General features: G+C 47.2%; 1 protein-coding gene across 1 annotated transcript in view; it reads right to left on the reverse strand.

Moving 5' to 3' along the window:
• Window positions 1-18404, reverse strand: part of DLG3 (discs large MAGUK scaffold protein 3) — a 2000883-nt gene that overhangs the window by 1639102 nt on the left and 343377 nt on the right. The window contains exon 4 of the mRNA XM_086918303.1: window positions 6973-7125. Coding sequence (XP_086774429.1) covers window positions 6973-7125 — 153 coding nt within the window. The remainder of the gene's footprint in view (window positions 1-6972; window positions 7126-18404) is intronic.

The raw sequence follows: 18404 nt of genomic DNA on the forward strand, positions 1-18404 counted from the left end.
GACCAGGTTAGTCCATATGAAAAAGGTACCTACTCAAAGTCCGGCACGCAGAGTTTAAAACTTTCGGATTTCACAGGAGGAGCTCAACTGATGCTAGCCAACGGCCCAGGACCTGGGGAGGCACCTCTTGGGGGTCAGGAACTCACTCCAGCAGAGGCCAGCAGGGCTCAGGCAGGTCCAGTTTCAGGCAGGTTCAGTTGCAGTAGGTCAGCTGGGCAGTTGCAGGGAGGCCTCTGGAGCATGTTGTACTCCTGCAGGTCAGAACAGTAGGTCAGCAAACTCACCTTTGGAGTCACTCTGGTATTCCTGGGTCAAGGTGATGGTCCTTTTTCCTTCAAGCAGCAAAGCAGGCCTCGCGCATCAGAGCATGCCTCTAAAGAAAGGGCAGGACACAAGCAACAAAGGTAGTCATCTGTAAAACAAGGCAAGCCTCAAGAAGCGGGCAGTCCTCTGGTTGCATCAAGGCCATCCTCTGAAGAAAAATGTAGGATTCAAGCAGCAGGGCAATCCTGAAGAACAAGAACAGAGGTCTCAAGCAGCAGGGCAATCCTCTGAAGAACAAGAACAGAGGTCTCAAGCAGCAGGGCAATCCTCTGAAGAACAAGAACAGAGGTCTCAAGCAGCAGGGCAATCCTCTGAAGAACAAGAACAGAGGTCTCAAGCAGCAGGGCAATCCTCAGAGGAACAAGAACAGAGGTCTCAAGCAGCAGGGCAATCCTCTGAAGAACAAGAACAGAGGTCTCAAGCAGCAGGGCAATCCTCTGAAGAACAAGAACAGAGGTCTCAAGCAGCAGGGCAGCCCTCTAGTAGCAGCAGGGCAGTAATGAGAGACCATGCAGGCCTCAAGCAACAGGGCAGTCCTATGAGAAACAAGGCAAGCCTCAGACAGCAGGGCAGTTCTCTGGAGTACACAGTAGTCCTTATTTAGTCTTCCACAGGTCCGGGAGTGTACTGAAGAGTTAGTCTGAGGGTCCACTATTTATGCTAGCGCCAGCTTTAAAGTGGAAGAAACGTATGGAGTTCCAGTAGTGGGAAATGAATTGAAGGAGTTTACCACTGACAGGACATGTAAAACTTAAAAGTACATGCCCAACTTTTTTAATACAATGCACACTGCCCTATGGGCTGTTTAGGGCCTGCCCTAGGGGTGACATATGTTTTAAAAAGGGAAGTTTGGGCTGGCAAAAGATTTATTTTGCCAGGTTGAATTGGCAGTTTAAAACTACAGGCTGCAGTAAAGGGCAACGCAAATGGGCGGCACAATAAGTCCCTCTAGAAGTATTTATTTTATAGGCCCTGGATACCTGTAGTACCACTGTAGTAGGGACTATTACGCAGATTAAATGTGTCAGCTGGGTATAAATCACGTTTTAAGGGGTAAGCACAAGCACTTTAGTACTGGTTAGAGTGCTGGTTAGCAGAGGTAAAGTGTACAGAGTCCTAAAAGCCAACAAAACCGGATTCAGAAAGCAGGATGCGTGAGGGCAAAACATTTGGGGGTGACCCTGCAGAGACGGCCAAGTCCAACACCTATCATTCCTTGGCAAGGCAGAAATGAACAATATGCTAATGTGGACTACCCCTGGGCAAGGGTTCTAGCCAATAGGTAGGTAGCCAATGGCCCTGCTGTTCTATGAAACACAATGAAATGACTCAGTGATATGTACACACTACAAATCCCATAAATGCTCATGTAGATCTGCAACAACTTCATTTTTTTGGCTGACCCCTAAGTGTGGCATCCTTCCAATGATCCGACCTTCCATCCTATGAAGACAACCCTCTGTCCTCCCTGAGTGTTGACCTAGAATTGTGTAAAGTGTCAGAATACGCAACATAAACCCCTAACAGACCATCCATACGACAACAGGCAATAATTGTGAGGGCACAGCTGAGTGGTGGGCAGGTACCGGGAGAGATGACGAGATATGTGAACAATGTTGTGTTGGCTACAACAACGGCTTTAGAAATGGAAATTTAGTGAGATGCGATTTTCCCCCTCCCCCCCCCCCCTTTTTCTCCACCTCTTCCCATTCCCAATTTTACCTTTTCTTCCTCCACCCCTTGTTCTTTTCCCTTTTTTTAAATTAGCTATATTGTATTTCATGATGTAGAGTAAGCACGTTGTACGAGTTACCTACCTTCAGTAACAATGTATTTGGTAGAGACGATTCTAGTCGTAGATTCCTTAACGTAGAATTATCCCCATCCGCGACACTGGATCCGGAATTTTTTTGACACAGCATCCCTGCACGCCGGGGGAACGGCATCACGCAACTCCGCCCAGGCGTTGTCCGCGTACGTGACGTCAGCGAGGTCACATAAATCCCACCCCGGCGCTCCTACGCCAGTTTTCTTTGGAGAACGTTTCCGGGCCACAACATGGAGCCATCAGACAAAACTGTGGGAGTATGGGAACAGTGTGCGAAAATGCAGAAACAATTGGATAAAGGGAATGGTGACGAACAACATGATAAGAAGCAGTGTCAACACTGCAGCACCCAAAGGCAGGGAAAAGAAGAAAGAACAGAGCACAGACCTGAGCAGCCACCCTGCCAGTACGTAGACAGCCCTCCCCCCAAACCCCTTGGAGACAAGGGAAACATGTAAAAAGGTTACAACAACATATAGCAGGACTACAACCCCAACCAGGAACAATGAAGGGGAGCCAGTCCAAGACAAAGAAGGTACGACAAACCTCCAAGACAACCCCATCACAGAGTGTGACAACACCTCAAAAGAACAAAGGGCAGAGGCACAGCTAGATGACTCAACCTAGAGAACAGCGAGGTGCCAGAACCCGTAGCAATAAAAGGGGAGAGGAAGGGGAGGGAAGAGACAGAAGGTAAGCCCCAATCATGGATCAGCCAGAGCAGAAGTGCGCGGAAGTACCTATAAACCCATCCCCCAATGTGCCAAAAGAGGAGGAAAGGAACAAGAGACAGGACGAATCATCCCGTCAACTAGAGCGAAAGAATGCAATCACGAAAGACATAGTCACCCATCGGGAGGCGAGTGCAAAAAACCAAGCCAAAGGTCCTCGCAGAATGGGGAGGAAGGGCAGGCCGTGAAGGAATCTGCGGCTAGAATCATCTCTACCAGATACATCATTATCGAAGGTAAGTAACTCGTACATCTGATAGAGACTACTAGCCGCAGATACCTTAATGTAGAATAGATACCCTAGCCATACCCACGGGGAAGGAGGGTCTGTGAGAGGACCCCACCAGCCTGGACCTAATAGAGGGTCCCACAGGGGACGAGTCCAACGGACAAGGCAAGGAGCCCTGTCTTCCCAGGCAAGGGGAACCCCTACCATCAGAACACCAACGACCCCAAGGTGGAAGCTGGAAGAAGAAAAGAAGAGGAAGCCCGTTCACACTCAGCCGGGGAAACAAGGGCAAGGCAAGAGGAGGCCGAAGCACCCCACGCCCATACAAGGCAACAGGATCTCCATCCAAGGCCAAGGCAAGAAAGAAGAAGATCAACCTAGAGGCTCCAAGGAGATGAGGTAGAAAGAAGGCAGGCCGCCCGCCCCACCAGGAACACACCCGCAAAGCGGGTAGCTGAACCTACCACAGCCAGAAGTCAATAGACCAGACAGAACAACACCGACCGCAATAAAACAGAACAGTAGCCCGGGGGCACCCAGGAAGACCGGGCAGGCTGTGCCTGAAAGAGAGAGAAATACAAAATCCATCTCAGCCCCCAGGATAAAGAGCAGGAAGGCGAAGAAGGGCCCGGACACAAAGCACAAAAAGAAGCGGAACCAGAACCATGGCGCCAGGCTGCAGACAGCAGGTCAGACCAGTCTAGCAGCGCAGCGACCCCGGAGAAAGATACCCTGGGGCGCCACCAAAGGCATTCCAACCCAATAATAAAGGAATTGCACCTGCAACGTACTTAAACACCACTGAGAACAGAGGCCCGAAGGCGACTACAACTCCCAAGCACAGAACAAGCTATATAACAGCTACCAGTGCCCCACATAGGGTATGTTAAGTCCCAAGACATGGGAACCCTCTTAGAAAGAAACTTCCGCAGCAGAGGACAACAGAAAAATCCGTGGGAAAAACCCCTCGCAGAAGACTTGTCAAGTAGCCAAAGAGAAAAAACAGAAGGCCTAATCTCAGGGCCAAACTAGTGTAGATAACCCAAGGCAAAAACACACTGTCAAGAAGGGCCGGCCAGTAGCCAAACGAACCACAGTCCCAACAAAGAGGACTTGAATGCACATGAAGCACACAGATCACACAAATGGAGCGACCCACCCCCCCCCATGAAAGAACAGCTCCCAAAAAACCTGATCAACTCACAGGTCACTGAGGGGGAGAAGAAGGAGGAGGAGGAGGCCGAAGCCCCGCCAAGAACCTCTGGGTGACAGAGTCTGCTGGGGCGTGGAACAAAAAAGTGCCATCGACGGGAAGATCTACCAGCCGTTACCAAACATTTTCCGGAAACATACTGTCGTAGCCAAGCATGGCAGTGAAGGGCAACCGAAGAGGCCATGGCACGACCAAGCACCTCCGAGATGTCCAGAGCAGAGCAAAGAATAAACGCTGTCAGCTCCCGGCCATCCAACACATGGTGACGCAAATCAACACCAGCACCCTCCTGAGAAGCTGCAGATTCAAGAGACTCCGCCGAATCCCACAAGCAAGAGCTGGCCCTAGCCAACACACATAAAGTGTTAAGGGCCTGCAGAGCCGCATTGGTCGAAGCAAACATATTGCGCCCCCAAAAGTCCAGCCAGCGGGACTCCCGCGATGGTGGAGACAACAGCGGCAACAGGGAGGGAAAGGCAGTCCGCGAAAGGGGGCTACTGGCAGAGGGGTGGAAGGAAAGACACACAGGGTCACGCGGTGCTGGAAGGTGCCTGTGCAGAAGGTGTTGGGGCACAGGATCCCCCGTGGCCGGGCGCCCCCAAGTCCCCATCAGAGAAGAATGGTGCAAACCCTCAAAGGTAAACAGCAGCTCCCTCCTCCCAGAGCCCAGGTGGAGAACTTCCAGAAGATGATCCGCAGGGAAATGGGCGGTCGGATCACTCATGCGCAAAATTCCCACAGCCGTGGAAACAGCGCAAGCAAAGGCCGCACCCGCCTCCGTAGGGCCCCGTGGTGGGGAAAGGAGCTCCTCTGTGGGCGACGGCTGCAAGCTAAGGCGGCCATCCCCTAAGCCAATCGGAGTGGGGAAGGGCCAGGTCAGGCAAGGAAGAAGAGAGGCTGAGGAGTGGGGGACCTGTGGTTCCTCCGGCGAAAACCGCGGCCATGGCAACGGCGAGGAGCCGTCCTTTGATGATGTCGGGGAAAAGGCTACGACGTGGCGGCCCATCTCTGGCAAGGACGCCCAACCTCCGGGGAAGAGGGTGCGTCCGAAGACGAGTCCACAACCTGATGCCTATCCGGTGCCGTAGAGTTCGTAACCTGAGGCAGGACGTCGTCGTCGTTCAGCGCCAAAGGAGACACCGGACAGGCCTCTGCCACATCACATGGCACAGGAGACCGGGGCTGGGCTGGAGCCGAGGCAGCTAAGGACCGGTGCCGGGCTCCGGCTCGACCTCTGACGAGGCAGCCGCCTGCGGGGAGGGACGAGAGGGACCCGGGGAGTGACAAGGAGTCCCCCGCCAGCCTCGACCCATGAGGGGACGTGAGGGGCCCGTTGACCCCTGTGGCACCACCAAGGCCAACTCGACCTCCGGCGAGGCAGCCACCTGGATGGAGGGACGAGAGGGGCCCAGGGAAGCACGAGGGGTCCCTCGCCAGCCTCGACCCATGATGGGATTAGGGGGGTCCACCGACCACGTGGCGAAGCCATGGCCAACAGCTGCCTGCGCCATAGCGGCATCACCCCGGCCTCAGACAAGATCACCGCCTGTCCATAGGGCCAAGAGGGGCTTGGGGATGTGACCTCCCGTGACTCCACAGGGACTCCTGCAGGAGTTTGCAGCAAAGCAGGGGTACCATGGTCCGAAGGAGGGACCCCCGAAGGGCTACACCCCAACGGCACCACATCTTCCAAGCCTGGAACCGAGCCAGTCGGCGCCGGGGACGGAGCCGCCAGCGACGCCACGGAGGGCCCTGCACAACGCAAGGGATCCGCCGACGTCCCAGGAGGGGAAGGAGGAGAAGCCAGCGAGGCCTGCAAAGCCGCCGCATATGTCTCCATCTTGGCTCTCGACGCCCCCTCACTGGGAAACGGTGGATAGGGGGAGCGACGCTCCTGCGGCTTAGGAGAGGGATGAGGATAACGAAGGCGGCTTATAAAACCTTCCGCAGAAGCCAGGCGAGGTGAGGAAGCTGATATGGGCATGCAAGACTAGAGAAGTTTCATCTGGCGATCCCACCACGACTTTGCCTTCAACTGCTGGCACGCCTCGCAATCAGAGGAGTTGTGATGTTCCCCCAAGCACCACATGCAAATGAGGTGAGGGTCCGTTGCCGACATCACGCGTCCACAAGGCGAGCACATCTTAAAGCCCAAAGGCACCCGCACACTGTTCCCACAAACACATGCAAGAGCGAAAGGGAAAGGCCTAAACAGGCCCGGAGCACGAACCGGATCCGCATTGCACGTGGAAAAGGAAAAATCTGACGTAGGTGCGCCGGGGTGGGACTTATGTGACCTCTCTGACGTCATGTACGCGGACAACACCTGGGAGGAGTCGCATGATGCCGTCCTCCTGGCGCGCAGGGATGCTGTGGCAAAAAGTTTTCCGGATCCAGTCTTGCGCCTGGGGATAATTCTACGTTAAGGAATCTGCGGCTAGTAGTCTCGTGACCATCAAGATGCGCACTTACATGACAAATGTGAAGACGAAGAATTGGAGTGTTGTGATATGTAAAAAAATGTAAAACTAATAAAAGAGATTTTTAAAAAAATGAAGACAACCCTCTGTGGGGACACTTGATGCTGTCTCATTGACCCCTAAAAGAACATATTACATTCTAACTTGTATGTACGTGGGGGACTGACCGTGGGCATCATGATGAAGCGGGGAGGTACCAGGGTGCGTGTGGTCTCTGCTACTTCAGTCTTCCGCGCAGTCACGGTCACAAGCTCCACTTCAGAGACCACGTCCACCTCGGACCAGTGGAAGATTTCCTGCTCCGAGTCAACTAGGCTGCCCTGAAATCAGAAATCAGGCACAAAAAAGGACATGAAAATAGGGAGAGGAAGGAGGGCTGGAAGACAGGAAAAAATGAAGGGTGGAAGGAAACAAGAAAAAGTTAAAACAATATCCCTCATCAAGCGAGGCAAGATAAAAACAACACTCCTGTTAGAACCCCTTTCAGCCAGAGTTATGGGTCCAACCACTGTGACGGAGGCCATTTACCCCTGATGTCCAAGGGTCCGTCTACTATGGGCTCTGAGCAACTTGTAAGGAGTACCACCAGAATTAGCTCAAAGAGCGATCTTAGTGGGATGACTACAACTGGAATGGGCGGCATGGAGAGGCGAGTAGGTACCTAGCGAGAATACCCTCTGAAAACTAATATGTTCCCTTCAGAAGCCATCCTTCCCTCCATCCCGTGACCAGGGTTCAATTCCCGACGCGGCAGGGTCCGGCAGAGTTGTGGACCAGGGTCAACGGACTCGATAATTCTCGCCTCGGTGCCTACTCTAACCAGGGATCACACTCGGCAACTCTGGGCATTAAGCTTGCCTCATCTATACAACGGTCCCCCACAGACGCCGGGGATGCCTGGTTTCACCTTGGAGATACCCAGGAAGGACCATCTCACAGGGAAAGCCAGGACGGGTTCCCCAGCGGTCTTCAGCGCCAGGACCCTTACGGGCAGCAGTGCGCTTTACAAATCCAGGTCATTTACATTTACAATTAAGAGTCTTTTTATTTTTATTTTTTCTCGCCCATTTTGGGTTTTGAGATACTACCCTACAACAGATTTTGTTAGTAGGTTGAAAAGGAATCTAGGACTGGCAGTGCGTTAGTGTGATCTGACCACCCATTTTACTCTGGTCCTGAAGAAAACCCGGTATTTTCCAAAGACGGGTTGAAACATGTAGACCTATCACGCACAGATACATATGGTCATAATTAACCTTTAACTGTATCTACACACCATTTTTAATAGTGTCCAGTAGTCTTAGGATAATTTTTTTTTGTATAAGTCATACCAGGACATTTTTTAACATTTTTTTCTTGCACCACTCTCACGAATACCAGCTCCACTGTAATCCAGGTGTTGAAGCACACCCTGATGGCACTCGGCTATCAGGGTGGACCCTGACGATGAAGCATGTCACCAACCAGGTTGGTGAGTGAGGGGTTTATAAAAACCAAAGAAGGACTTTCTTCTTTTTCCAGTTGTCCCACTAAGATCGCTCTTTGAGCTCATTCTGGTGGTACTCCTTACATGTTATTTAGATATTTAGTTCAGGGGACCAGGAGTACTTCCCATTCACCTATGTGAATAGATTCCCTTACTCTCCCTATTGTTCATTTATCTCTGAGCAACTTGGCCAAGAACCGCTTCAGCACTTGGGTCTCAGTGGTAGTGAAAGTTGAGCAAGCCAATGCTTCTCGAGGAGGAGTTAGATGTAAGGAGTACGCATGCTCACAACATACATTCAGAAACCTCAATAAATGAATGACCAGTACTCACTTTGTTTTCAAAGTAGTATTTATAAACACACACAAAGCGAAATACAATACACACTAATAAAACGCTGCTCATGAGGTTTGCATTCTGGCACTGTTCACGAAGGCACCAGCGTCCCGCTTTTCAAGCTATGGGCTGGGCTTATTCCCCGATTATGTGAGGCAACATTAAGGCTAGGCCCCACTAGAGAATATGAGTCTCAGATGTCCCACTATGGCTATTCAGAATCTAAGCGGCCCAGGAGCATCCAGCGGTCCTGGTTGGCGGCTGACCGTGGCGTCATGCCAACGATGAGCAGTGGCGTCATGCCAACGATGAGCAGTAGCCTCATGCCCCTCCATGGCGCTCCTCCATTGACACAGTAAGAATCTCTGGTCTCCAATGCCAGACCTGGGGTTGGGTTTGAGGTCCATGACAAAGTAGTGGCTCTGAGTTCCCAGTTGCACACTGTTGACGGTCAGCGGGTCTCTGCTTTCTCTGCAGCCCCCACCTTGCATCCGTGGGTTGCATTCTCTGCACTCAAGGTGGCATTCCTCTTCAGGTCACAACACAGCACAGGGCAACAGCCCTCTCTTCACCACAGCACTGCAATAGGGTCACAGCTCTTAAGCTTCATCGAGGCCCCCAATTGACATATGGGGGTCACACTCTATTGTAATTGTATTGTAAATGCATTTATATAGCGCTCAATACTCCTGACAAGGCGTCAAATTGCTTTTTCGGCGAGTAATATGTTTCTCCAGAACCCATTAAGGATTAGTGTTGAATTAGTATAGTGAAATATGAAAGTCATTTGAGTGTTGGATATTAGTTATTTGGATTGAGAAGAATAGTGGAGGGATAGAAGAGGGAAAAGGTTTGCATTTATAAAGCGCTTGTTACCCCTGATGGGGTGTTAAAGCACTTTTTTTGTTGATTAGCATGCTACTCCAGAAGCCATAAATTATTAGTGGTGAATTAGTATAGTGAAACATGAAAGTAATTTGAGTGGTGGATAAAAGTCAGTTATTTGGATTGAGAAGGACAGCGGAGGGATAGATGAGGGAAATAAGGTTTGCATTTATATAAAGCTTGTTACCCCTGTTTTGGTGTTGATGCACACCTCTCTTCGAGTTACAAAACTGCACAAGGCGAAGGCCCTTTCTTGACCATAATGCTGCACCAGGGCGATGTTCTTTAAGCCCTTAAGCTTCACTGTGGCCCCCCGGTGCACAGACAAAATATCGACTCCAAAATATCGACTGGACATAATATCGAGTTTTAAATATAGACTGGACAAAATATCGACTGGACATAATATCGACTACAAAAATATAGTTTTTCAGGTAAGTGAAGTAATATCGACTGTATAAAATATAGATAGCAAAAATATCGAATTTTTAATAATATATAATATTTTATAGTGTATTTTTATGTAATAATATGTGTGAAAAGTGTGTATTAATGTTATAAAATATTTTATTAAATGAATTTTGTTTTTATAATAATTGCGTAATGTAATTCTGTAGCGGGTTGTGGGTTTATAGGGGAATAGGGTGGGAAGTAATTTAATAATAATTAATTAATTAATATATGTTTGTAAATATTTTTAATTAATAATTAATTGATAATTAATTAATATTAATTAGTTAATTAATTAATATAATTTTGTACATATTTTGTATTAGTAATTAATTGGTAATTAATTAATTTTAATTAGTTAATTACATTAATTAGAGTACATTTTTAATATATATAATTTTGTGTTATTGTTAAGTAATTAATTGGGAAAAAATAATAATAATTATTAAAATAATTACAGCTAATGTGCTAATATATTTACTTTATTGTTATTGTTAATTAATAATTAATTGGTAATTAAATAATATTGATACATTTTGGGTAAAGGAGTTTTTTTAGGGTTCAGGGTCAGTTTTCAGTTTTTGGCTAAAGGGGCATTTTTAGGGTTTTGGGTAAGCATGAGCGAATTTTGCGGATCTCGCGTTCGCGAATTTTGCGGATTTGCGGATTCGCAATCCGCAAAATCCGCGAATTCTCGCGAATTTGCGGATTTTTTTTTTTTTTGTGTTCGCCCGTGTTTCTGCCAGTTCGCGAGGGTTTTGTACACTTTCGCAAATTGCGAACTTACCTGTCGGGTCGCAAGTTTCGCGAACTTGTTGTTTCTACGTGTCCAGCCTGTTTGGGACACTCTTCTTCATCACTGCCACTCTCTGTCACCACTGCCACTCTCTGACTACTCATGCCACCCTCTGGCCCACCCATGCCACCCTCTGTTTCATCACCACACCCTCTGGTTGTCCAGTGTACATTATTTTCGGCAAAGCAAAGCACACCTTCCCTGCCTCAAGTGACCTGAATTAATTTGGGGCTGATTAATGTGTCACAGAATAATTTTTTAGCTGGCACCTGCTTCCTTAGTGCGCCCTGATTAGTGATCTTTTGCACTTGCTAAGTGCTTTCATTGTTGCAAAATTAGTTACAACACCTGCCCTGCCCCAACTGACAATAATGAATTAGGGGCTGATTAATGGATTTTAACTTCCAGCCTGGCTCCTGCTTGTCTCCCTTAGCTGTAATTCAGGACCTTTGTGGCATATGTGTAACTATTCTGAGGTTCAGAGCAGGGTCACATAATAGTTTCAACTGGCAACTGAACTCTGGAGGGGCCCCTCAGGAAGCACTACAGGAAATGGCTACTAATGATGAGCCTGAACTTTTGAACCTGGTAAGTAGTTACTTTCAGTTTTGCTAAAATCGTATTTCTGCAATTTTGCACTTATTCGCGGGGCGCGAACTCACGCGAACTCACGCGAACAGTGCGAGCAGTGCGAGCAAAATCCGCTGCTCGCGGATTTGCGGATTTTGCGGGAGATTCGCAAATCTCGCGGATTGCGGATTTCCCGAAAATCCGCAAAATCCGCGAGCGGAACGGATTTTCCGCCCATGCCTAGTTTTGGGTCAGTTTTCAGTTTTAGGGTAAAGGGGTATTTTTAGGGTTCAGGGTCAGTTTTCAGTTTTTGGGTAAAGGGGCATTTTTAGGGTTCAGGGTCAGTTTTCAGTTTTTGGGTAAAGGGGCATTTTTAGGGTTCAGGGTCAGTTTTCAGTTTCTGGGTAAAGGGGCATTTTTAGGGTTCCGGGTCAGTTTTCAGTTTTAGGGTAAAGGGGTATTTTTAGGGTTCAGGGTCAGTTTGGGGTTTTTGGGTAAAAGGGTATTTTTAGGGTTCAGGGTCAGTTTTCAGTTTTTGGGTAAAGGGGTATTTTTAGGGTTCAGGGTCAGTTTTGGGTTTTTGGGTAAAGGGGTATTTTTAGGGTTCAGGGTCAGTTTTCAGTTTTTGGGTAAAGGGGTATTTTTAGGGTTCAGGGTCAGTTTTGGGTTTTTGGGTAAAGGGGTATTTTTAGGGTTCAGGGGCAGTTTTCAGTTTTTGGGTAAAGGGGTATTTTTAGGGTTCAGGGTCAGTTTTGGGTTTTTGGGTAAAGGGGTATTTTTAGGGTTCAGGGTCAGTTTTCAGTTTTTAAACGATATTTTTGCAAGTCGATAATGTGACCGTTGATACTCTTTGGAGTGGGAATAGTATTTTTTACACTTCTGGTATTGTACGGTAATATAATAGTATCTTATTTAATTATAGTATGTTATTATATATATATGTTTTTACAAATATGATTGTAAAAAATTATTTTTATTAATTTCATTTATTATTTAATTATTATAATTTAATTTAAGTATTTTTAAGTATATTTTAGTAATTACATTTTAATATTAATTTAATTAAACACTGTTTTTAACAAAGTCGATATTTTTTATAACTATATTATTGTAAACGATATTTTGTACTCGATATTTTTGTACTTACCTGTTTGTAGATACAAACTCGATATTTTGACTGTCGATATTTTGTCCACGATATTTTTGCAAGTCGATATTTTGTCCCTCGATATTATTTCAGTGATCCGTGGCCCCCCACCTGCCATTTCGGGGGGTAGCAATAAATGTACACAGATGGATGGGCCAGCCCAATCGGTGTGGGAGTCCAATCTTCGCTGCAGTCCCCACTGCACATTTAGTGGGTCGTCAAAGTACACACATGGGCAACTCCATTGGTGCACTAATTTTGACAGATCAGACTCTCACAGTCCGTCCGCTTCCCGGGATCCACTCAGTAGGATCTCCACTGAACTTTCCTCCCTCCAGGAGATCTCCTTCTGACAGGGCCCACTGGTCTTCAGTCGGGTAGAAGTTGGTGCTCCAGGCTCCAGGGTGAGTGTTCTTGATTCTCATGGGTGATGTCCCTCACCCAGCATGGGAGTCCCCAGTCCTGATCACGACAGGCAGAAGTTTTGCTGACCTTCTCCACGCTGACGTACAGCTTCAGTTTCACAATTAGGGAGTCTCAAGCTCGTCCTTTTTATAATCCTTTTCGAGACATAAATGTGCTTTAGCATTTCTTTCTTTGAAGTCTATGTTCTGGGGGTGCACACTTCTAAGTGCCCATTCCTCTGTCTTTCCTTTCCTCAGAGAGAGGTCTATCACAGCAGGATTGTCTCCTGTTGGGATGGCAAAGTCCTCACCATGGCAAGTGATGTGGACCCCTAGCGGGCAAAATATGAGGGAAGAGGGTGCCCACATAAAATAAACCAAAATCTGGGGGGTATGGAACAAAAGTCGGGGCAGGCTTTCTACACCTTTTAATCATATTATTCAACATGCAGGGTCTCATGTAGCATATTGCTTGATGTTGTATTGACGCACTTTGCTTGGATGATGAAACTGATATATGCACTGTACTTTGTTTTTGTCCTATCTTGTTTGTTTAATAAAAAGTATATATTTTTAAAAAAGAGATGTGCAGCCCTGCCCTTAGTGATCAACTGTACTGTTGTCTGGACCCCTAATGCAGAATTTTTGTAAACACAGATCATGCATGTGCACCATGACATAGGCCGGTCTCATGGACTGCAGTCTTGTTGGAGTGGGACGGGGGCCTAAAGCTCTACCCTCATAGTGGTGGGAGGCTATCGCTTTCACCAAGAGTTAGGCAGCATTAGCGCAGTGGTGCAGCATATCGTGTGGTGATCAGCATGAGTGAACAGGACCTTTTTAGGTTGAGGACCGTAGGCTGCACTTGCGCAGTCTCTGTGAGAGATTTAATGTTTTGTAGTATGGGGGCTTGAAGCCGCCTCTCTCCTCCATTGGCTGGCTTACTAAACGGAGGCCAGCCATTGGTGGAGAGGGGCATCACTCCATTCAAGCCCCGTCTTTTTCAGACTCGGGGCGGGTTTTTTGCATTCTTTCGCCCTGTGACGTCATCCGTCACTCAGAACGCAAAAAACATGCCCCCGATTACAAAATTTTCGGAGCTTTGCGGCCGCCATTTTGCTGCTCGGTAAAACCAGGAGAGCAGGGTCTACCGAGGACATGAGGTAACTATCCCTTGTTTTGTGTTGTTGTTGAATGATTTTGACTCCGACGCTCCCGATGATCAGCCTTGTTCAAGTATTGGTCACTTCCTCTTCTTTGTCCCTATGAGACCCCAGTACTGCAGAGGTCTTTCTGTCCCTCCCACCCCCCCCCCCCCCTCCCGCTGCCATGAAGATGTCCGCTATGGAGGCCCGTGACCCAGGGACCGAAGCCACTGCATCTTTCGCCATTATGGAATCTTTACCCGACTGCCCAGGCTCACCACATTTTGGCAGCAGCAGCTTTCAAAACTCCCACGCTGCCACCCCTTCCTTCCGCTTTTGATCGAGGAAATCCAGATCCTCATGCAGCCATTGATCTCCCAGGTCGCTCCTGCGTTCATTGATTCTTCGGCAGCATGTTCCTGGGAAGCCGGGTAAAGTGAGGCTGAGAGCGGCTGCTGAGGCCACTCGAGACAAAGCACGCCATAATGCACGGCCTGAGGCAGTCTGCTTGAATATTGCAATGTTTTGATGCAGCGTTTATGAGGAGTTCCAGGCGTGACTGTTAGCGGCAGCCTTGTCTGCCTCTGACACCCCTCCCCAGCCCCATCTCTGACAGTCCGACCGTGAGCCTTGTGCAGGGTCAGGCAGGAAGCAGTGTGTATGGACCCGCCCCAACTCTTGGGCGCATCTCTTTGCAGATTTCTATAACGCGAACGTGACCCAACAGCATTAGAACGCTTTGCACGTGCATCAGATTACACTACACAAGATCACATTCACTTTTCCCCCTTATTTTTCGCAAGTGATTTGCCCAGGGTCACAGGCTGTTTAGTAAACGCGAGGACTCGGACCTGGTTCCCAGTTCGAGAGTTGGCAGCTCTGGCCGTGTGGCCACATCTCCTTCATAAACTATTGGTAGGGCACAACCAGGTGCCATGCTTGCCGTGCCCCAAGTCTGCCCATATTTCTTTTTCTAGGCACTCCCGTCCCAAGAAGTGCCCTCGATGGCGGTAAAGCGCCCACCGCCCCGTCCTATCCCCCAGAGATAAACTCTTGTGACATGTGTGATCTTCGTTAAACCGCGCTGTCTGCCCGCACCGCGTCTCCTGCCCTTTATGTACTCTAATGGTAAGTGCTTAGAAACAGGCTGGACACCGCCTTAAGTGCTGTGTGTGTGTGGGGCTCTGTGTGTGTGTGTGTGTGGCTCTGTCTGTGTGTGTGGCTCTCTGTGTGTGTGTGGCTCTCTGTGTGTGCGTGTGTGGCTCTGTGTCCGCAAATACTCTCTACTACTCTCTAATGCTCACCTATTGTCCTTGTAAATGACAATACCATTTATTTATGTTTTTAGAAAAAAATGTCATGAGCAATGCCAATAGCTCTACCTTTAATAATGCCGAGACCATTGCATTGTAAATGCTACCTTGTGTCTCTGGAGTGAGGCCTACAGGCTCACTCACCTTTTCAAAGTTCCAATGCTGTGTGCTTACCTCACCCCTGGCCTACATCAAGTAGATGTGGAGTGCTGGATAGAGCAGGAGTAGGGACTCTGGGCTGGATGTAAGTCTAGATACCAATAGAATGTACAGAGTTCCCCAAAAGAAGGGTAATAGGTTAAGGGAGGGACTCTCTCACTGAAAGTTGTTTGGTAGTTTAACAGGGAATAAAGGTAATCCCTTAACGGAACTAAGGATGCCTCACACAACTAAAAGGCTGGACGACTGTTGTCCTCCTACCTGATGATTGTATTGTATCATCATTGGCCTCCTGCTCCAGCGACAGGCTGGCGGTGCAATGCCTGACGGGTAGCACAGAGTGCTACTCTTTGGTGGAGTTCTTTTGTTCCTGGCCAATAGATGCGTGTGTGTGAGGGGCCTAAAAGGTGAAGTAGTGAGCGTGAATGGAAAGTTAAAAGAGGTCAGTAGAGTCCACTTCAGATTACTTTATTCATGTGGCTCACTGCCTAGTTAAAATTGGTGAAGGGAGGGGTACCGAAGCACAAAGATAAGGTGATTTGGCCTCGCTCAACCCTCGCCTATGGTGCGGTCAACATGTTTCATGCCTCTGAGGCAATTCTTCAGGACCTAAATATGCTCATCAACTAGAAAGAAAATTCTAACAATTTGAAAGAAGTTTCGCATACAACCTGCGTGGTGGATGTACCAAGGCAGGAAGGAGTCCTGCGTAGGTTCCCGCCCCCTAATCCCTGGTAGATGGTCCCCACAGACTGTCCTTGTGGGGCCTGGGCTGTTAGGTAGTTACCTGGTTGGCTCGAGGCACTAGGCTTGTAAGCACCTACCCCTACCACGGCGGCGAGATCGCAGGACAGCCGGTGGATGTAAGTCTGCCTGGGAAGAGTACAGTACAAGGGTGCAGTACATGTGTGGTTGGTACATTCCCTGGGCACTTGTATGCCTGATAAGAATACATTACATGAGTGATGTAGTGCTGTGATGTGCGTGCTCAGGGACAGCATGTGCTGGGTGTATGGTCCTTGCGTGAAATGCAATAAATGAAGGGTGAAGAGTTGGGCAGCGCGCACATAGTGAGTGTGTGTGCTGGCAGTGTGTATGTTTGCAAATAGCACACCATGACACAATGCAGAAAGGCTACAGCACTGAGCAGTGCAAGCAGACTGCATGAATGTGCTGAATGCATGTGTACATGTGAGGGTTCAATGCATAGAGGCATTAGTTCTGAACAGAAAGTGTGATATGAATGTACACTAAGTAAGCGTGCCTGTAATGGTACATTGTATGGAGGACCCTGGGTTGCATTTTGGGAAGCCCAGGGCTGCCCGGTGAAGATGAGGAAGAGAAGAAACACCCTAGGCAGCGAATCATTTGTCACAGTGCCTGTGAAGAAAAGGAAAGGATTTCTCTCGTTAAGCCGGGTGAGGAGGGTTTCCACTGAGTCTCTGCTCCTTCTCCAAATGATAACAACGGATATATGATGTTACAACGCGGACTGTAACAACGCATACCGTTACAACGCATCTTTTACAACGCGGATACTGTTACAACTCATGTTTTTACAACGCATTTTTTTACAACGCAGGTACCTTTACAACGCATACCATTACAACGTAAGTATAGGTAAGTATATATTAATAATAATATTATAATCTTAAATTAATTTTCAAAAATATAATTTAATGTAATTTTATTTAATTTAATTTCAATTAATTAATTTAATTTAAAATTAATTTTACTTTATTTTTACCCAGTACCCCTGTACCCCAGAAACTTAAAACTGACCTTCAACCCCAAAAATAATTTAAATTAATTTAATTTAATTTAATTTCCATTAATTAATTTAATGTAAAATAAATTTAACTTTATTTTTACCCTGTACCCCTGTACCCCAAAAACTCAAAACTGACCCACAACCCCAAAAATAATTTAATGTAATTTAATTTAATTTATTTTCAATTAATTAATTTAATTTAATTTAAAATTAATTTTAATTTTAATTTATTTTTACCCTGTGCCCCTGAACCCCAAAAACTAAAAACTGACCCTGAACCCTAAAAATACCCCTTTACCCAAAAACTAAAAACTGACCCTGAACCCTAAAAATACCCCTGTACCCCAAAAACTGAAAACTGACCCTGAACCCTAAAAATACCCCTGTACCCCAAAAACTGAAAACTGACCCTGAACCCTAAAAATACCCCTTTACCCAAAAACTAAAAACTGACCCTGAACCCTAAAAATACCCCTTTACCCAAAAACTGAAAACTGACCCTGAACCCTAAAAATACCCCTTTACCCAAAAACTGAAAACTGACCCTGAACCCTAAAAATACCCCTTTAACCAAAAACTGAAAACTGACCCTGAACCCTAAAAATACCCCTTTACCCAAAAACTAAAAACTGACCCTGAACCCTAAAAATACCCCTTTACCCAAAAACTGAAAACTGACCCTGAACGCTAAAAATACCCCTTTAACCAAAAACTGAAAACTGACCCTGAACCCTAAAAATACCCCTTTAACCAAAAACTAAAAACTGACCCTGAACCCTAAAAATACCCCTTTACCCAAAAACTGAAAACTGACCCTGAACCCTAAAAATACCCCTTTAACCAAAAACTGAAAACTGACCCTGAACCCTAAAAATACCCCTTTACCCAAAAACTAAAAACTGACCCTGAACCCTAAAAATACCCCTTTACCCAAAAACTGAAAACTGACCCTGAACCCTAAAAATACCCCTTTACCCTAAAACCCAAAACTGACCCTAACCCCTAAAAATACCCCTTCACCCCAAACATATAACATTTAAAATATAATTATATACTTACCAATACTTACGTTGTAATGGTATGCGTTGTAAAGGTACCTGCGTTGTAAAAAAATGCGTTGTAAAAACATGAGTTGTA

The sequence above is a fragment of the Lissotriton vulgaris genome, chromosome 4_1 (genome assembly GCF_964263255.1).
Source record: "Lissotriton vulgaris chromosome 4_1, aLisVul1.2, whole genome shotgun sequence".
NCBI classification, from domain to species: Eukaryota; Metazoa; Chordata; class Amphibia; order Caudata; family Salamandridae; genus Lissotriton; species Lissotriton vulgaris.